The sequence below is a fragment of the Kryptolebias marmoratus genome, linkage group LG16 (assembly GCF_001649575.2).
Source record: "Kryptolebias marmoratus isolate JLee-2015 linkage group LG16, ASM164957v2, whole genome shotgun sequence".
NCBI lineage: Eukaryota > Metazoa > Chordata > Actinopteri > Cyprinodontiformes > Rivulidae > Kryptolebias > Kryptolebias marmoratus.
Window position 1 is genome coordinate 8,383,835 of NC_051445.1, and position 19,852 is coordinate 8,403,686.

At 38.7% G+C, this 19,852-nt stretch overlaps 2 protein-coding genes across 2 annotated transcripts in view; one reads left to right on the forward strand and one right to left on the reverse strand.

The window, feature by feature from the left end:
- Positions 1 to 138: 138 nt before the first annotated feature.
- Positions 139 to 2,517, forward strand: mrpl17 (mitochondrial ribosomal protein L17). The gene is made up of 3 exons (XM_017415504.3): positions 139 to 536; positions 2,031 to 2,099; positions 2,188 to 2,517. Exons 1-3 carry the CDS (start codon positions 363 to 365, stop codon positions 2,443 to 2,445), a joined length of 501 nt encoding a protein of 166 aa, XP_017270993.1. The 5' UTR covers positions 139 to 362; the 3' UTR covers positions 2,446 to 2,517.
- Positions 2,518 to 4,486: 1,969 nt separating this feature from the next.
- tmem145 (transmembrane protein 145) overlaps positions 4,487 to 19,852 on the reverse strand; it is a 42,670-nt gene continuing 27,304 nt past the window's right edge. Inside the window, exons 6-15 of the mRNA XM_017415627.3 lie at positions 18,665 to 18,749; positions 18,230 to 18,301; positions 15,612 to 15,680; positions 14,909 to 14,989; positions 14,499 to 14,577; positions 13,214 to 13,307; positions 9,687 to 9,859; positions 8,923 to 9,043; positions 8,171 to 8,359; positions 4,487 to 6,867 (exon numbers count right to left, since the gene is read on the reverse strand). Of these exons, the coding sequence (XP_017271116.1) occupies positions 6,628 to 6,867; positions 8,171 to 8,359; positions 8,923 to 9,043; positions 9,687 to 9,859; positions 13,214 to 13,307; positions 14,499 to 14,577; positions 14,909 to 14,989; positions 15,612 to 15,680; positions 18,230 to 18,301; positions 18,665 to 18,749 (1,203 nt within the window). The 3' untranslated portion in view covers positions 4,487 to 6,627. The remainder of the gene's footprint in view (positions 6,868 to 8,170; positions 8,360 to 8,922; positions 9,044 to 9,686; positions 9,860 to 13,213; positions 13,308 to 14,498; positions 14,578 to 14,908; positions 14,990 to 15,611; positions 15,681 to 18,229; positions 18,302 to 18,664; positions 18,750 to 19,852) is intronic.

Here is a 19,852-nt window from a genome sequence, read left to right on the forward strand (position 1 = left end):
ATATATATATATATATATATATATATATATATATGACACAGTTTTAATTTTTTTTTATTTAATAGTTTTAAACTGAGCTTATGACGATTTTTTGCTGCTGCTGGTGTAGCGGAACTGATCTTATCCTACTTTCATGAGCAGGTCGGACATATTTAGCGACGCACTGTCAATGTCAAGCAGCAAAGTTGCCGTTAAGATAACAGACCACAAAATTAGTTCTTTCATTGGGTTGCCTGCTCTCTTTTCTCTATAAAAAGGTTCTTTAAAAAGCTCGTTTGGTTAAGTGTTCGCAGTTTGCGTGTTCCCGTTTGTTTTGTTTTTTTTTTGTCTCGGACTCTGCTGGGCGAATCGCCGGGGACGAGATGCGCCTCACGCTGCAGCTGCTAATCTCTCACGGCCGGGTGGCCCGCAGGATGGGTCTGGGCCCGGAGTCCCGAATCAACATGCTGCGGAACATTCTGACCGGACTGGTCCGACACGAGAGGATAGAAACCACGAGGGCCCGAGCCGACGAAGTCCAGTTTTACGCCGAGAAGGTAAACTTTCAGGAATGAGGTCTCTCCTCTAAAGCAGACAAATAAAAACAGCATTGCTGTGGGAAAAAAACAAGCATGGTGAGCAGATGAAGCTCTACAGCTGAATGTGCTGAAAGTTTTGAAGTTTGAGGAATATTGCCTTAAATGTGAGTTCTAATCATTTATTATCAACCCTATCTACCTGTTAGAAAAATATCTCATGAACCACTGGACAGATTTTAGTGAAAGTTAGCTATTTGTCCAGCTTGATCCATTCCATCCTTATACCAACAAACAACCCTGGACTCATCCGGCTGCAGTTTCATTTATTTAACCTGCCAGACTTAAACTATATTAAATACCCTGTTTTAATTAATTTATGTATTTAGTGTTATTTTCACTTGTAATCGGCAACACATGCAGTTGCCTTTCTGTTTAATCAAATGAAGTTTGTGTTAAAGTACTTGGTGTCTTTCCAGATAAACCTGTCATGTATCTGTGATGGGAGGGTAGCTGTGTTTGTCACCAGGCTCAGGAATTCACCGTTACATCTGTACAGATGCAGGGCGCCCTGAAGGTTTAACATGGCCAACCTGTGCTCAGCGTTACGAGACTACAACAAGGCTCTGTTTAAATTCATAAAAACAGCCGCCTGAATGTGGTTCTCATCCTTGTGAAACTTGCAGCGATTTCCCTCAGCAGGCTGTAAAATACCTTGTTAATCTGCCTAAAGCAGACCCAGGAGCCGTGACTGTGCAGGCGGAGCTGCTGGATGGGCTCGTCTCCTGAACCCTGTGAGCTGCCACTCATTACGAAGTATGAATAATAACAGAACCACGTTCAGCATCTGAGTCTGCAGCTGGAGAAACTTGCTGCACCCTTGCTGAATGTCTTTGTTGCCCCCTAACAACTGGCAACAAACATGGATAGAATCAGCTGCATATATATCCCCGCTGCCTTTCCTGTTAGAGTTTTAGACTGAAATAATCTTCTGCTGAGAGAGGACACAGTTGTAGCTGTTTTGGTCAAACCTTGAAATGAACATTACATGTGATCTTATGCGATATCACGAGATGTCCCAGTATGTGTTCTGAAAAACACTCAACTGCTACCAATCTGACGAAAGACAGAGTATTATGAAGATGTGTAGGATTTGAACCTGAAAAAACAGAATGCACCGTGCACACACTTCTATGTGACTACTGGTCACAGAAAACTTAATCTTTTTAGATGTTCTCTCCTTTTTGTTGCATTTATTTCCTTGGATGAGTTCAGTCTTTTAAATATTTACACTGCACAGACTCCCAGCGTTGGTCATTAGACAAGATTCTGATTCCGAACGTTCCAGTGTTGCTTGATGTGTGAAAACTACTGTACTGTGTTGCTTTCCCCCCAAAAATCTTTACTCGCTGCATATTTTTACATAGAACTAGTTAAGCATGCAGCACGCTCTGATTTGAAATTCTCTCAGACTGCGTCTCAGACTGTCGATGTGCTTTTCTTCATCTTTTCCAGTTGATCGACTATGCCAAAAAGGGGGATACTGATGAGAAGGCGATGAAAATGGCCAGTTTTTGGCTCACGGTACGTGTCTGCAGCTGAAGTTACAAGCTGAGCAGATCAGAATGTAAAACAGTTGATTTGATGTTTACTCGCGTCTTCCTCTCTCCAGGAAAAAGACCTGGTGCCGAAGCTCTTCAAAGTCCTCGCTCCACGGTTCGAAAAACACTCAAAAAGCTACACGCGGATGGTGCGCATTCCTAACAGAGAGAACCTGGACAGAGCCAAGATGGCCGTGCTGGAGTATAAGGGCAACCCGTTTCCACCCCTTTATCCCGCGAAAAAGGAAAACCAACTGACTCTCATTAACCAGCTGCTCCAAGGCTACAGAGAAGAGAGGGCTCGAGAGTTAGCCGCAAATGCTAAATAATATTATCTTGTTGGGTTACTTATTGTTGAATGGTGAAAAAAATAAATAAAAATATTTCTTGATGTTCTTAAAGAGACGTGTACATTTCTTCAGAGTGAGATAGATTGTAAAACCTGCAGCTGAGGCTTGTTTAAACATTTTCAATAATGTCACTAGAAAACATCTCTTATTACACCTCCCCCTGTGCGCCGTTGTGTGAAAAAGGTATTGATTTCTAATAAAAACGTCTGATCTTTTCAAATTCACAAATATACAAAACCAGCAATCCAATAACCTATTACCAGATGTAGTTTTCATGTCTTGATTAAACATCTGTATGTGCTAATGAGTTCCTTCAAAGATTTCTGGTGTAAACTTGTTATGAATTTTGCTCTTTTCAGCAGATTGATGCGCAGGTGTGAGCGATGTCTTAATCTTAAGACATTCAAAAGACTGAAGGCTAAACGTGTTTTAGTTTTCAGAGTTGTGAACGTGTACAGCTGCATGTTTCGGTCTCTGGTTAGTTTGGATTTTATTAATGCACAACATGTTGCTTACAGACTTCATGGTGACGTGTGAAAGAGGAGAAAAACACAACTGCTGATAAAGAACCTGTCAGAGAAGTTAACACTTTAATGTTTTGGTTTTCAACAATCAAAGGAAATACAGAACAGCATTTTGCAGGTTTGGTCCCCTTAACTACACAACAAAACCTCTAACACATGGCAGAAGGAATATCAGAATTGGCCCTAGATGCTTTGGATTATTAGATGAAAAAGAAATTAATATCATTAATAAATCAAAGTTTTTTGCACCATTACTGTTAGCAAACATGAATAGACCAAAGCTCAGTAAGGCTGTAGAGTCACTGAAAGCTCTTTCTACCATCATGGAGGTTCTGCTTGCTTTTGCACACATCATTTTCCTCTAGTTTTGGTTCAGAACCTAAAAGGTTGTCTTCAGATAAATCCAAAAAAGTATGTTTAGTATTTGTAAAATGATCACTTTGGACATAATCCTGTGTTAAAGATGCTTCCCTGACTAAAATAACTGTTTGAAATTCGTGGAAATGTTGCTTTGTTTGACAGATTGCAGCGCAGGTCAAAGAACACGGAGGAGAAACGGTTTGAGAACCGAGCTCATTTGACAGAAAAGGGGGGTATAATTGTCTCTTTAGTCAAGTCAGGCAGCCAAAAGAACAGAAAGGCTTCAGGTCAATTCGTACTTCCTAACACAAGGTTAGCAAATTTAGTGGAAAATCAAAAGCACTCGAGCACAAAGAGAGTTGAAATGATAAAAAGCTCAGCAGACTTCAAGAACGAGTGTTACTCGAAGCACCAATCCAGCCTCCAGTCCAAGAGCTAAATGTTTATTTCTAAATGTGCCCTCCGTCTTTGAACACTGACAGGAGGTAATTGAAAAAAAGTTGCAATGAAATGCAAAGTGACATTTAATACACGATAACCTATAAAAAATAAGAAAATAAGTGCTGTGCCTAAACATTTTTGTCACGACATCCTATTATTAAACATGATCATTTCAATAGAGTGCCTGAGTGCAGGTGGAGACGTTACAACAGCTCGTTGTCTGCATTATTAATTCCACCTTTGCTTCTCATACACAACCACAGCCTATGGATTAAACAGGCTGTTGTCTTGAAGTGAAATACTTTTACCATAAGCATTATAATACTTGTGTATTTCCTTACATAGTTTTTTTTTCCTTAAAAATAACCATGAGCCTTGTACAGCAACTAAAAAGGGATATTTACCACCATAAATTAAATATATAGTTTCCCTGGAAGGAAATCATTTATGGATACTTTGTATGGTTGGAAAGATTTAGACGGGGATTCTGGCAATGACTGGAACAGTGAGGCGTGCCAGGATCTGCAGACCATCCCCAGTGCGTTCCACTTTAATAGACCCTCTTATTAAGAACAGATTCTAAATAAACGATTTACAAATATTAGATTTAGCACTTTTGGATTCATGCCATTGCCCCAACTGGAAAACAACCTCCCTAATTAACCCAGGGTGTAAATAACACAACCAGACAAGACCTTAAATAAAACCATATTTTATTATTCATTTTGGCAAAAAGTGTATATGTACAGCGTATTTAGATTTATTATTTGACACCATTAAAATGCACTTAAATGGTGCTTTAGTGATGTGCTCTTAACCAGATCGCTCTGAGTCTCCTAAAAGCTGTGCTCTTTTCTGTCATGCATACATAATCTAATTTCTTCGAGTTCTCTCCTCGGGTCTTTGTGTCTTTCCTGTAATTAAACATCAGCATACACAAAGCTGAAGCAGTGATACTTTATCAATAAAGCCTGTCAAGTCGTGGCAACAACAGTCGAAATGGCAGACATGCCAAACACAAATCAGACGTGTAACCAAAAGTAATGATTAGTACTCTAAAGTCAAACATCGTTCCGTTTCATAGACTAATTTACACCTCTGACTACACTCTTACACATTACACACCACAGTCTTAACATCAGTACTCCATGACGGCAAGATTTCCACTCACAAATCTGTGCTAAGTCAAGATAAAACCACTGAACTCATCAGTGTACGTTTAGTAAATTTTAACAAAGCATTAATTGTTCCCTTATAATATCTGGAAAACTGGAGATAGCTTCAGTTTGTATTTACATCTGGAATACTACTCGGAGAAGTGGAAATACAGGTTTCAAAGCAGTCTCAAAGGCTGACATCACAAATAAACAGACCAGGAACATTAAAGTGCTCCATGCAGGACAGACGAAATGTACAGTTGTGTTGCTGTTTTCACAGTTCATCTACAAGACTTCAACATGTTTATCTCATAGCTCTATAGAAAACCAAAGGATATCTGTTCAGGTTTCTGCACGGCGTAAACACCGAGGTGTAAAAAGCCGACAAATAAAATAATCAGGTTTCAGGTACAAGACAGGGGCGACGATGAAGTTACTGTTAATGAGAAGAAAAAAGAAAGGCAGCCTTCTGCTCATAGATCATAAATGTGCTGCAGATGGAAGCAAAAGAAAAAAAACAAATACTAAATGGTACCAAATTGTTGTAGTAACTTCAGAATCAGCCCTGTCCTTGTGCTGGATCGCATCAGTACATTCACCAACGTCCACATACAGATGTGACAGGTGTCAACAGGCATATTCTGCCCCGCAGTGAAAGTTTGACTAAAACCAGTACAGCTCAGAACACCTGCTTTCTACTGGCTTTCAAACAGCGCGGGACGGCTTTGATCGAAATAATTAACAGAAATTCTGCCATCCAAAAAAAAAACAAAACTCTACACCGAAGCCTACTGTATGTATTTACAAATATGAATTTTCAATACACACAATAAGCAAATATTTGTTGGTCACATGGAGTACGTATATCATATACAATACAAACATGCATGTTTTACAGGTACTGTACTGGGAGGGGCCCACAGTAAATGTGACAGGTTCACGGTTACACATCAGCATATCAATCCAGAAGAACCAGCTGCAATGAAGGCATAGAAGGATAGAAATGAACCCAACAAACTCCATATACCATAAATATATCTAGGCTTTATCAAAATGTGTCAAACATTAAAAAAATGTCCATAGATGAGTTTTATACATGATGGCATGAGAGTTTCCTGTGCTCACAGCACCAACTAGAATGTAATGTGAGAAAACAAAAGGGAAATAAACAAAATAAAGTTCCTCTTTTTGAAATAAAACTATATAGAATTGTCGCTCTAAACAGTTTTTGCTATTTACAAAAATCTTGCAGGCACACCATCAAAGCCTCATGAATTTTTGAATGAAAAGGTTTCAAGAATTTTGTTCATTTCCACAATGTGCACAGCTATCGTTCTATTGCTCCGGCTACATCCATTTTGTCATCTTTCTCCTTGTGTACCTTCAAGTGGTCAACATCAAATATTTATTGCTTCTTTATTCTTTTAAAAGCTCAGCATTTGTGTCTCAGCTGTTCCCCCTTATCTCTCCATTTTAGTTATTTCCATTCACAGGTTAAAAAGGAAACATTTAGGGATTTATTTCCTAAGACTTCTCTTTTCTGTCGCCCCAATTTTCCTTTTTTGGATGACCTTTTTGATGCTTTTTGTACTGACTGACTGTGTTTTCATTTTCTACTCATGCTCGCCACTGCTTTCATGTCTTCGCCGTTCAGCCACAGTTTTTCCTTTCCATCCATCTCACGCCTTGGATCCAAAGCCCGCTCCGCTGCCGCCCTGCATGCTGAAGTACTCCGTGAAGGAAGGGAGCCGAGGTGGCATCGGGGGGGAGCGCGATGCTGGCCGTGGGGGTATCGGAGGCGGAGGCGGGGGCAGTATCAAGGTCAAATCTGCGGCGGTGGTGATGATCTTCTGCTCGCTGTTCCTCGGCACGTCTTGTCCTTTGCGAGCCACCGTCTCCTCCACAGTCTTCACTGGATCCTTGGGGGTGGGATGGGGGGGGGGGAATAAATAAATAAAGATTTATCTCCTTCTCCGCTTCCTTTTTTACAATCATGCATGGGATCCATTAAAAATGTACACGCAACAAGGAGGAACTGTTTTGAGCCAAAAATAATCAGATTTTTTTTTTTACAATCCTGTATGAACACACATCTTTACACGATGTTCCTTCCATAAATTACACTTGAATTAGAAATGTGGACATGTATATTAAATTAGTATGATCTGCCCTGTAGCCCCTTTTTTTTGGTCAATACAAAGAACCTCTTGAGTGCTAATGCATACAAATGTTATTCATGGCAATGAATGAGATAAAACCTTTTCTGGCACAGAAACTGAGCTATTTACTGACCAAAGACACTTTTTCCCATAATTCTTCCAGTTATGTAGCCCTCTAGCAGCTACAGATCATCCATTATGCGGCATTGCATGTATTTGTGTTGAAATCAATCAGACTGATAACCTCCCAGCTTACGTTTTATTGCCTTTTAGACACTTTGCTTTTTTTTTTGAAGGTTTTGTGCACAGCATTTAGGCTTCTCCTTCATGCTACATTATTTTAGGACAGCTGTAGTTCAGGATTTATTTATTTATTCTCCCACTCCTGTATTTGCAGTAGAAAAGGCAACACATACAGAGTCGAAAGGTACCCAAGCAAGACAGTTCATCACAGCAAACAACGTCTTAATTTGGTCGTGTCAGAGTTTCTGTTTAAATGTTACTTAATTTCACTCAGGTGTTTGAATATCAGGCTTGTTGTTACGTTTTGTAGCGCATCATTCAACCATCACCGCCTGAAGGAGATTGAAGTTTCTGCCAAGCAACGACCATAAAAAACACGCTCTCGTACAAACTCTAAAGCTGCACTGATGCTTTTTAATTTTAGGCGTGTCTGTTAGATAAGATAACAGTTAATTTCAAGCTATGTTTGACAGCATGGCATGGAAATATAAAAGCATCAGAAAATAAGTCCACATGAGCCAGTTTCTAATAACATAGCAAGTGCTACAAAATGATGGGACTTAATAAGCAGCTTAGTACATGCTGGTATTTACATATAACTTGTTTCTGGACCTATATTTATGCCCTTTGTTCACAAATCATGTCAGTTCTGTGTCTAGAATTGTTTAAGTCTTTGTTTTTTGTGACCCTGAACAGGACCAAATGGGTAAAGAAAATGGACTGATGGCTGGATGGATTGTTTTAAAGATGAACGAATCATCTCACCTCTTACATACCTTCTCTCCTAACTGTATTATCAACCATCTGAATGTAGACTTACTGACTGGATAGAGAAGAGCTCAGTGAAGTTGGGCTGAGAGTCTCCAAGGAAGGAGCTGTTTCCATAAGCATGATGGGGAAACCTTTCTCCCCCTTCACCTCCTTTTGGACTGGACAAGAGGATCCCAATCTGAGATGTTCGAACATGGTACGGGAAATTCTTGTTGGCGGCTGATGGTCTTGTAATGACCTAAGACACAAAGAAAAAAATTATTTAAAAAAAGATTCTTCTGCACATTAATTATCATAAAGCAAATAAGGTCCTGGTAAAAAAGTGGCAAGACATGCTGTGAACACAACTATGAAAGGTTAAAAAGAGAGATAATGGTATGTGGAGGAGATGTTCAAAATGATACATTAGGATTCATGAATAATCTATGATTGACTGTAATAACAACAACTCTTGAATAATGTAAGTTTTATAGATGTGTGTGGGTATGTTTTTTTTTTTTTGGAATGTGATTTCCATCACATTCATTAAATACAGCTTTAGCCATTCAAGGTCGTATATAAAGATGGAGGCAGAAAGTCCAAATGGATTTTGTCCATACTGCCTTTCTGGGATTTTCTTTTATGGCCCACTACTTATTTTAGTTGGGAACAATATCAAAAATGATCAGAATTGAACAAAACTGGGGAGCGCACCACCTCAAGCAATAAAAACAAAAAGAATAAAAAAGGGCGGGATCCCATAATTCACAAGTGCAATCGTGTGGGGGTATGTTTGAACATGCGTGTGTGTGTGGTACCAACAAGGAAGACGATGTGCGCGTAAAGGTGGATGCCGAGCTGAATGCCGTTGACGATCTTCTCTCGGGCCCAACGAGGAATCGCAAAGTTGGCAATCAGAGCCATGACGGGCACCGCAAAAAACCTGAGGAGGAAAAAGAGCAGATTCAGGATAACAATGAGGAGAAAGCACATTAAATGAACTGATGAGAATATGGTTTAATGGTGAGAGACGAAGAGCAGGCAGAGTAGAAGATGTAAAGCACAGAGTGATAATGATGGAAAGGAGAGGTGTAGATAATGAGGCAAGGGATATGCACTGCAGTGAAGGAGAAATGCAGAGATAATATTAGTCTTTGAAATGTACCCTTCATTTCAAGCCTCCACTATTAGACACTATGGATAAAGGATTTGGAACTAAGAATTGTGTGATTAAGAGGGTTCCTTATTATTGCATAAAGGAAAAACACTGCTTTCCAGTCCAAAACATTGATAAACTAGTACACACACACACACACACAAATATATATATGTAAGTATGAATTATTTCGATCCATAAACTCTTATTGGCAACTAAAAATAGATATTTTCCTGTGGCTATCACTCAAGTAAGGATATCCAGGACTGAAGTAGAGAACAGAGACTGGGTACGCGATGTTTACAGAGGAAAATAAATTATTGAAATTTCAGAGTCAGAAAAGTTAGTATTTTTCGACTCCTGCAGTGTACAGTTCAGGTGTTACCGCCTGTAGCGAGGACAGAGTGGGGGCAAGCTGCTCAAGTCTCACCATAATGTGTATGTGGTAAAGAAAGGGACGTAGAAGGGCTGCTTCTCGGGGTAGTGTTTCAGGGAGATCAGCACGGCGTAGCAGAACCACACGTAGGCGACCAGCTGCAGGGCCATCAGGCCATAGCCAGCGGGGCTCTCGTAGATGTAAAGCACTTCACCTGGGTCAAAAAACTGCCACAGAAACATGAGACACATTAAAAACCAGCAAAAGTTTTACACAGAGAAGAGAGAGAGAAAAAAAAAAAAAGTATTTGTTGGCTTGACATCTAGTTGTAGCCTGCGTCCTATTTCCAAAGACAGATTGCTCATGGTTCAGCTGATTCACTGCGGAGACTGAGCCAAAAAAGCCCAGCTTGTTCCATTCTGTCTTTGTCTTTGACATTGACACTTCTCCACATCTAGGTCACCGGCATGTGTGCTCACAACTTTGTGGGTGCGTGTTTGGCATGCGCAGACACTGGATTGAATTTCACAGTGCAGTGACTGAATAGCACGGGCCGTACCGCGTTACTCTTACTACATTATGCAAAGTGCTGAAAGCTCAGTGTGGAGTTTCTTGGAACACAACCCAGCCAAGCAGAGCCTGACAGATTCCAAACTGCAGCCCTAGTACTAGGAACACTTTTAAAGACTCCATTTCAGCTCCACTTGTAACCTAGTTTTGCTTATTTTAGGACTTCCCCTGAGTTTCAACCTCTGTAACAGCAGCTCTGTGTAAGAGGAGAGGCGGCTGAGAAATCATACTGCATCAGAGCCACATATTGTGAGAGATGGCTGGATGCTCCAATGGTAAAAATAGCACAGACAGTTCCACAACGCTCTTTTCTTCTCTTCGAGGATCATTACAAGCCTGTATTCAAAGGCTGCAAATCTGCTGTTTCTAAAAGCAGCAGCTTTACATCTGACTGTGCAGAAGCCTCTGCACTCTTCAGAGATTTACTGCATGTTCTTCTTAAGACTCCAGAGAGCGTTATTAATTCATAGGCTCATGTGCTCAACATCATAGGTGGTAAAGGGAGTTTCCATCTTCACATACAGAACATAAAAAAGCAGTCTCGTTAATGAGTGGCGGGCTCCCAGTATGCTGATTAGTACATCCAACTTTCCAGTCAGACTTACGTTCGAGATCATTGATCTAAAGTTGGACATACATGTACTTTGCTCTATCTGTGACTGGGAATGCATACGGTCTGATAAAGCCTACCTTTTTTGTCAGGATCCCAAATTTTAAACCTAAAGGAATTTATATACATCATTTTTTTAAGTAATTTTCTTTTTACAATGAAGTTGATGCATTTTCATAATTAGCAATAAGTCAATGTAATGAGTTGCTTGACAGAAAAAGCCATTACAGCCCACGCTCAACTGTGGAGCTCATTCTTTCATGAATATTTATGAGATTATTAAAAAAGCCAAAGAGAGCTATAACATGAGTGGAGCTACTCTGTTGAGCACTATCAAGTCCAAATTCTTGCTTCAAGTAAACTGGGGCCTGAGTCAACAGAAAACCAGTAAAAAAAACAAAAAAAAAAACCCAACAATTCCTAATTATTTTGTAAAAATATCCAAGTTAAAGATTTATTTGGATGCCAAATCTCATATTGTAAAAGTGTTACTGGTGAGGCTGTCTGTTTGCTTGTTTTCGATCTAATCAAACTGACAATTCTTTGCCCCCAAAATACCAATCAGTAGTGAAAAACACTTTCACAAGTTTAATAACTTTAAATAATGTTATCAAAAGTGCTGTAATGTCTATGTTTTATATAGCAGTAATATACTAAATGTTTTTGAAGACTGAAGTAAGGCAATCGATTCAGAGTTTCCAGTCGTGTGCCTAAAAGCAAACAACCTAAAAGTTTCCACAGTACCATGTTAAGCAAACAGTTATTATGTTTAACATCTTAGTTAGGTCTATGGACACACAACACTAATGACCAATAACTAAGTACAGTTCAGTCTTTAGAGCTTTATTTGTTAATCAAACTTATCTGGATCTAAGAAGTTTCAGGCTGACACTGATTCATGATTGAAAAGTGATTATTCCAGTGAGGGCTGCAGGAGTTCTGATAATTAACCAGTAAAACACACAGTCAGACTTCACCCAGTCTAAAATGAATGGCTGGAAAAAAACAAATCCTTTCCACCACAGGCAATCAGGTGAAGTTGGAGCAATATCAAAAACCACATAACAAATTTAAAGTTGGGTTTCATGAAACTCTAGCTTCAAGACAATTTTGTAAACCTACATTTTAACTTTTTACATCCTGTTCTAGAAAGTTTCTTAACCAATTTTGGAGAAGAAAATGAACCAAAGTAGAAAATGTCACACCTTAGTATAGAAATCCGTTTTTTTTTTCTTTCCTTTTGCACTTGTCACAGTAATCTTTTTGCCCTGTTCACAAGTGGTTTTTAACTTTGCAGGACTCATTTTTGAAACAGCAGATGTTGAAAACTCTTAAGTTTAAACTTTTTATTTGACCAGTTCAAAACCACTCATCTATCCATCCATCCATGTTTTTAAGACCATCTAAAACTTGCTGTAAAATAAATGTCATTTTTGTTGTTCTTTTACAGTCATTGTTGATTATCATCATCATCATTATTCTGATTTTTGACCGTCTTTTTTCCTAGCATCCCAGTGTCTGCAGCAAAGCAGTATAAAAACCATCTTTTTTATTGAAAGAAGAACATTCTTGTCCTTGTGGGCTCAATTTTATTGCCTATAAACACACTTATTTTACTTCATTCACAGGAGCTCATGCTGTGTTTTTCTGCACCAGAAGATTTTACCAGAAAGACTGAGATTTAACGAAAACATAAGCCCTGCGTTATTGCATCTTTCCTTCAGTAGATTTGTTCTCCTTGGCCTTCCTCTGTAGACTTCTATTTATTTTAGCATTATCACAAGCTGAAAGCACCATTTCAGATAATTCCATTTCAGCCTGAAGTCTTGTGTGTTGTTGTTGTTTACACTCTGCTCACGAAGTTTCTTCCCGGCTTCACAGGCTGAAGGCATTGCAGGTTAAATTAGACTGCATTTAATTAGACTTTAATTAACTTGTTTACTTTTCTCTGCAAATTGCCCTGAGATGACCTCTGTTGTAATTTGGCTCCACATAAATAAAATGAATTTAACTGAACTGAGTCAGAACAGTGTTATGAGTTGTTGCAACAGGATTTTTCTTTGGGGCTTCCTTTGAAAAGACAAAACTGAGAATTTTTTTTTTTAGATAGATAAAACCATTGTTGATTTTCTCAGGCAGATCTCTTGTTTTTTGCCATATGGAAAAATAATTAGAAACTAAGACTTTCATGCAGTTTTTTTCATATAAATGAAAATATAAATATATAAATTTAAAACTATAAATGAAAGAATGTTATTAATTCACACTAGCACTATTAGACAGCTTCATTAGAAAGAAAAATATTTCACCAAATAGTTACATTACATGAAAGAAGAGAGTATCGAGACATTATAATACAACCAATCAGCTTTAATGTTAACTACATGTGTGTATACTGTACCTCCGCCTCGTAGATGAAGAGGATGACGTAGGTAATTGTGTAGACTGTCATGTAGATGCTTAATTTAACAGACCCGCTGTGACTGATCCTCGCCCTGACACATGGGGACAAAGCAGAAAGGTCAGAGGTCGCACGTATGTTGGAGGAAGATAACAAATTCACATCAATAAACTCAAATGAACAGATACACAGAAAGAGATAAAGGTGCACACAAACACAACAAAGTATGCATTCCATTAAGCTCAAGCAGAGCAGAGAGCAACTAAACCCGACTGATAGCAGCAGAGTCATGAACAAAGCAAGGGAGGAAATTAATGTCTTTGTTTGCAGCAGTTATCAAATGTTAAAATTCCAGCATTAAGTCCAAAACTTCCTCCTACATAAGATAATTCAAATCAAATTTATTCTGTTATTTGACCAGGTAAAACACATTTTTAGTTTGCTGTTTATGCACTTCGGTTTATTCCCTGGAGCTTTTAAAGAGTTTAATATGTGTAAATATTAAAGAAACCTCAAAATCCAGAGAAAATCCTAAACTATGAACATTTTAAAAATCTTGCAAGTTTAGGTTTGAACTCAATCTGGTTTTTCAGAGACTCAACTGCAAAGGAAGACAAATCTTCAACCTCAGCTGCAGTTTAGGTCAAAACTCACCACCATCAAAAGAGTTTTGATGTTTTACAAAGCGTGATAGTTTAACTGTGTCTCTTTTCTGACATAAAATCAAACGTGAAACTAATGTGAAGAAGAGTTGGCAGGTTTTTCTAGGTTGAAAATTTAAACTAGGTTTTGAGAACTGGCACGACCAAGTGACAGCTGAGCCAGGAGAGCAATTTTTTCTTCAAGTCAGGTGTAGGATGGATAAGTGCTGATGTTCCAGTGAAAAAGAAAAACAGGCACTCATAAATAATCCATTGTGCAGTCTAGCTGCCAGTCCCAAACAAATGACCACTAAGCCTTGCCAGAGAAACAAAAACCCCAAACCAAAACTGGAGATAATTCCTCTCAGAAACCCTCAGAACAAAAGCAAAGGACACAAAATTGCAGCATTGATGCGTTACATTCAGGGTTTTATTCCTATGCTATAAGCTCAGCATCCTAACAGATTTTTGACTGACACATGGCATTGTTGTGTCATGAGACATCAACACAGAGACCTGACAGTGGAAGACAGTAAAACCCCCACAAAATGTGACAGCCATGTGTGGGAAAAAAAGAGATTATGAGAAAGGGAATACATGCATAAACACAAACACATGCATGTAAAAATAAAAAAAAAAAGCACCTGGTGACAGTGAAACCTTTACCCAACAATATGAGCATCAGAAGGAACACCAAGAAACTGACGGAGAACAGTAATTTCCCTGGAGATTAACAGAGAGGTGGAGAGAGAGGCAGGAAAAAGAAACAGAAGACAGAAGAGGTAATTAGGTTGTGGTTTCCGAATCTGAAAAATCAGAGGGGAACAATAAAATCAGGTCAGCATACACATATTGTACACACACACACACACACACACAGTCACATAAGTCATGCATGATCCTTCCTCCGCCCATCAAACCAGCCATTTCATTTCTCCAGGCTCACACACATCTATCATCGTCCACTCATCCATTCTGCTCGAGCATCAAGTGATTTTCCAACGCAGAGCCGGTGTCAGTCATTCAGCCAGTGACCGATTCGGGTGAAACTCACCGAGAATTTTCAGGCTGAAATTGCCAACTCCATCTCTGGCATACAGGCCCCAGTAGACACAATGGAACAACAGGCTGAACACTGCCAGGAAGAGGAAAAAAAAAAATAGTGGGAGAGGAGAAATTGGGAAAAATAGGAGAAAGTAAGAAGGAGAGCAACGGTTGGGAAGATAGGTTAGCAGGCAGAAGAAATGTGAGATTAAAACAGAGAACACAGAGAGATGATAATGAGAGAGAAGGAAAGGAAAGAGGAGAGAAATGGGGACAAAAGAAGTGAGAAACGAAAGTAGAGGAGCTCATAAAAGGAGGCTTGAGAGAGACAGGAGGAGAAGGTGAGAAGGGAATTTAGAGGAGGCAGAAGAATCGAGAGGGGATTTGGAGTGGGGACAAGCAGGCGAGAAAAAAGAAAGCGTGATAAGGAGTTGAAAGAAAGCAGAGAGAACAGGATGAGAAGAGCGATAGGAGGTTTGGAAGGGGGGGAGGTTCATCAGTAACAGTACGCTTCACTGAACACTGTAGAGCAGCATGTCTGTTAGCAATAGTTCCTATTCAAAGTATAATAAAGTTGATAATATCTCTTCTCTTGAAGTGCAGATTAAGGTATGAGATGCTGCAGCAGTGCAGGAGCCTCTTTGTCATCCTGAGTGTGTGTGTGTGCGTTTCAATGATACGTGTGTGTGTCTGTTTAGGACACAAACTCTTACCCTCCACACCTGCTGCCGTCATAAACATTTTGTAGGTTGTGTGAAGAAGCTGTCTTCCCTTCAGGTTGTCTAGAGGGAGAAAAAAAGAAAACAAGAATAAGGTGACAGAGGTGTGTGTGTGTGTGTGTGTGTATGCGCACGCAAGCCTGTGTGTGTTAGAGAGCGGAGATAAAAAGGATGGAGATATACTAACAGATGGTGAAAGAGAGCAAGAGAAGTACAAAGAGTGGGAGACAGAAGAAAACAGCAGAACAAGGAAAGGGGCCAGATGAACAGGGAAAGTGGTCATTAGTATGCATCCATCTTGTCATGGCCATCTCCAGATGAGGCCTGATACGTCTCCTCTGTTCAGGCAACCTAATCTGAGAGGAAATATTCCTAATGCATATTTAAGCAGGCTATTTTACTATCAAAACAATTCAGCAAGCAGTGGTGGCCAGAGAGGAAATGCACTGAGGAAATGCAAGCTTGGATCTGCCTCATGAAAGCACAGACTTCACTGAACAAGTGCTGGTTTGTAAATAACTTCACCCCTGGAATAAAAAATAAAAGATTCTACAGATTCAAGTGCCTAATGATAAATCATCCTTTAATTTATTGTCCTGTTATTTGTTATCAGACCTATTGATCATATGGTCTCGTGTCATTCAGGTAGAGGACAGTCCTAAAGGAATTTTACTTGTTTATTTTCATTTTTTTGCTGATTATTCTTTTGTAAATAATTGAAATTAATGACACCATTAGCCTCAGTTTCAATGAATTTCCCATGAAAGTGAGAAAAAATTAATGGTGGAAAACATGCCACAGTTCATTTACAACATTCACACTGGAAGTCATTTTGAGAGCTTTTTTGTTATTTTACTGAAGGCCACTATCAGAATTAACACCAAACAAGTCAATTAGGTTGCATTTATGAAACATAATCAAGTCCACAAATGGACTAGAAAAATGAATATTTGATCTTTTTTTTAAAAAAACAAAAATTATCACAACTGAGCACAGAATGAAAAAAAGTCTAAGAATGATAGCAGAATATGATGCTTGTTATATATATATATAAACTGCTGCAACAATATTGGCTACAACGCCAAAAAGATGAGCAAAAGGTGCAACAGTAAAATATATGTCAAATACGAAAAAAATTGCTAAATAATTTTAACAAGACAAACAATTATGAAACCACCCAAAAATCAGATTGAGACTGAGTGCAGCTGAGAGAAACTGCATCTTCTTGCTGCTTAGTAGTGATGAAATTTCCTGCTTACAATCACAAGTATAGCTGGAAAAATGTCACATGAGAAACTATGCAAAACCAGATGTAGGACTCATTATATAACATTTCTAAAACAAAAAATCCTAAAATGATCAAACCTTCACACTTTCTGGATATGAATTAATAATGTTATTGTATAAAAACATTAATATCCTTGCTCTCTAGCCAAAGTGAGAGATCTCTTGATTCATTGGACCAACATTACAACACTCTATAGTACTGGTTTTTTCTCCCCATTTTAAGTTACAAAGTTAATAAAGTGAAAGTTCAAACCAAAGAAAGGTTTGTCTCTCCCACAGGAGGAACCTCCAAAAAAATGAATAAAAAGTCTTATTTTTACTCCAGCTTTTCCTTTTTTTTTACTTAAAAGTCAAGTATGAAGCTCATCTACCACAAAAGGCAAATTGTATCCAAACACCCTCCACCTGTTCCAAACCAAAAGCCTCCCCTAAAGTTCATGTTTCCTTATTCCGTTCTGGACTGATGTAGTAAAAGAGTAGTATAAAATAGCAGAAAGATGACCTGTAGCTTCTCCGTTATGACTCAATCAGCTCACTGTGCCTTTCGAGCAGAGGGCTTTAAAAAAACGAGAGCAAAACAGAACCGTTTCAGACAGAACATGACAACATTCTGTTCAAAATAATGTGGTTTTAAAAATACTTTGACTTTTTTTTTTTTCAAACATTGCCCATGTTCTTCTTGTAATTAGTAGTCGTTGGTTTGCTCATAAAAACATGTCCAAATTAAACTATTTTAAATAACTTTGTACATGTTTTACAAGCAGAACAGGGCAGTACAGAACTTCCACAATGGCTCTGGGTGTAAATTTACTCTAATTCAGACTCACTCCACTAGTTTGAACACATAAAGACAAATGCCACTCAAGAAAAAAAATTAAATGAAGACAGCCTAGAGGTCCACATTTTTATTTAGTTATGAGGCTCTTCTTGTTGCTTCAGGGTTATTTCAGCCTTGGTTTTCATTATGATCATTCGTTAAGTAAACTTAAGTCTGATTCCACTTTCTCTGCTCAACCAGTCATCTTTACATGAAAGCCAAGCCCTACTTTTGCCATATTCCTCCTGCTTTTATATCGTGTGCGCTCAATCATGACAAAGTCTTAGCTCTAAAAAAAAAAAGAAAAAAAAATTTGCAACAGCCTTCACCTTAAAAAAAAAAACAAAAAAAAAAACACAAGAACTTACTCCTATTCCATCAAAAAACATGCAGATTTTATCATAAGGCTAAAAAAATCCATTAAATGACTGCTGTGAGCTTTGAAAGCCTGAATAAATTGTCTTGAAGGGAAGAAAGGAAGGGACTAAGTAGAAAATGTGGTACTTACATGCAAAGTAGCAGGAGAGGAGGAACACCAAGAAGAAGATAACCAGGAACGTGATGTCCGTCTCCAAGATTCCTGTGAACAAATGTTACAGGGAGTAGGAGAAGAGGTATATTAGGATGAGAATTTAAAAATATTATAATGAAGAAAAACTGATTAGTTCAGGAACAGAGAGATGTAGTTACAGTACAAGCCGAGTGTGAGTGATTGAGGGGCCCATTGAAAACGTTGGAATAATTCATTTAGAAGATACATGAGCATCTTCTTCTTTTCATCCCTCCCTCCCAGTTCATCCATCATCATTAATTCATTCAGCCGTTCGTTCATTATTGCAATTTGTTCAGAGCAGTGGGCTTTATTGGCCGTGCTAAGTGGTGTTGGCTTGTGCCATTGGCGATTCGTTCTATAATCCCTCTCACTCTGTCTAATCGCTCTTACCAAACTCATCTGCGGAGAAATGCTGTGTCCAGAAAGACTGGCCATTGGTCAGTTTCATCTCATAATCCAGCTGCAAACCATCACCCTGCAAGGGAAAAAAAAAGAGATGCAAAAGAGGGGGCAGTGCCTTTGATTAAAAATATATTCTCTTGCACTGTTGCAGGCTTTGTGATCTGTACAAAAGATGATTAATGCGTCTTGCTGTAGTGGACAATTTTGCAAGTTGAACTGGCAGCAAAAGGTAATGACTTATAGATTTATATTTAAACACTCTCAGGACAATTCACTTTTCTCTAGAATACTGAAAATTGATATTTATTGGGGCTATTAGGAAGAAAAATATGATCTGGGGTTAAAAGCCACACACACAGTTTACAGTTAAATTCTGGGGACCTGGGTGTAAATGGACCAGCCAGGTAAAGTGTCTAAATTAAAAGGGCTGTACTTGAAGCAGTGCTTTAACAATAAAAAATAAATAAATAAATAAAATCAAATATCTTCTTATGCACTCATCAGCCACAGCATTTAAACCTCTGACAGGAAAGAATACCACTCAATAGGGAATGGCATAATGAATAATTACTCAGATCAATCATAATGTTAAAACCATATGCTGAATTAAGATCAGGTTCCACTTGTGTCCACAGCTCTGACAATTTAGGAATTGACCTCTATGAGTATGCTGTGTTCTCACGTGGAAGATGGCGATGAAGGGTAAGCATAAAATGGGCTTTCCCAAGGATGCTTGACTGGACTGGAGTATAGAGTTTGGAGGCTCTTTGTCACATTTTGTGGTCCTTGCATCATAGCCCTGGAAAATTACTTTTTCACAAATATGTTTTGTCTTACAGGTCCTGCATACTTTCATAACCCCTGGCTCACAGTTTCCAGAAACCTGAGTGTACTGGATCAGACAGCTGAAGTATCTACCTGAAGCAGTGCTTTAAACTGAGGCACAACATGAGCTCCAAAAACTGCCAGGCAGCAGATTAACTCAGCAGTGAGCTCAAATGTTTTCTTTCATTTCTAGAAATGATCAATTAAAAAAAAAAAAAAAAAAAAAAAAACAACAACAGGTAAATCTAAAAAAGGAAAAAAAATAATCTGTTCACAGCTGCTATACTGATGCAGCTGCTTTATGAATACGTGCCCACGTTTTGGTACAGACTGCCTCATCTTCACCTCCGG

What these genes read in the sequence shown, in the direction of transcription:
- mrpl17 (XM_017415504.3), top strand. Translation starts at nt 363, where the DNA reads ATGCGCCTCACGCTGCAGCTGCTAATCTCTCACGGCCGGGTGGCCCGC. An exon ending in TCCAGTTTTACGCCGAGAAG is followed by an intron (nt 537 to 2,030) that starts GTAAACTTTCAG and finishes CATCTTTTCCAG; the next exon opens with TTGATCGACTATGCCAAAAA. An exon ending in TGGCCAGTTTTTGGCTCACG is followed by an intron (nt 2,100 to 2,187) that starts GTACGTGTCTGC and finishes TCCTCTCTCCAG; the next exon opens with GAAAAAGACCTGGTGCCGAA.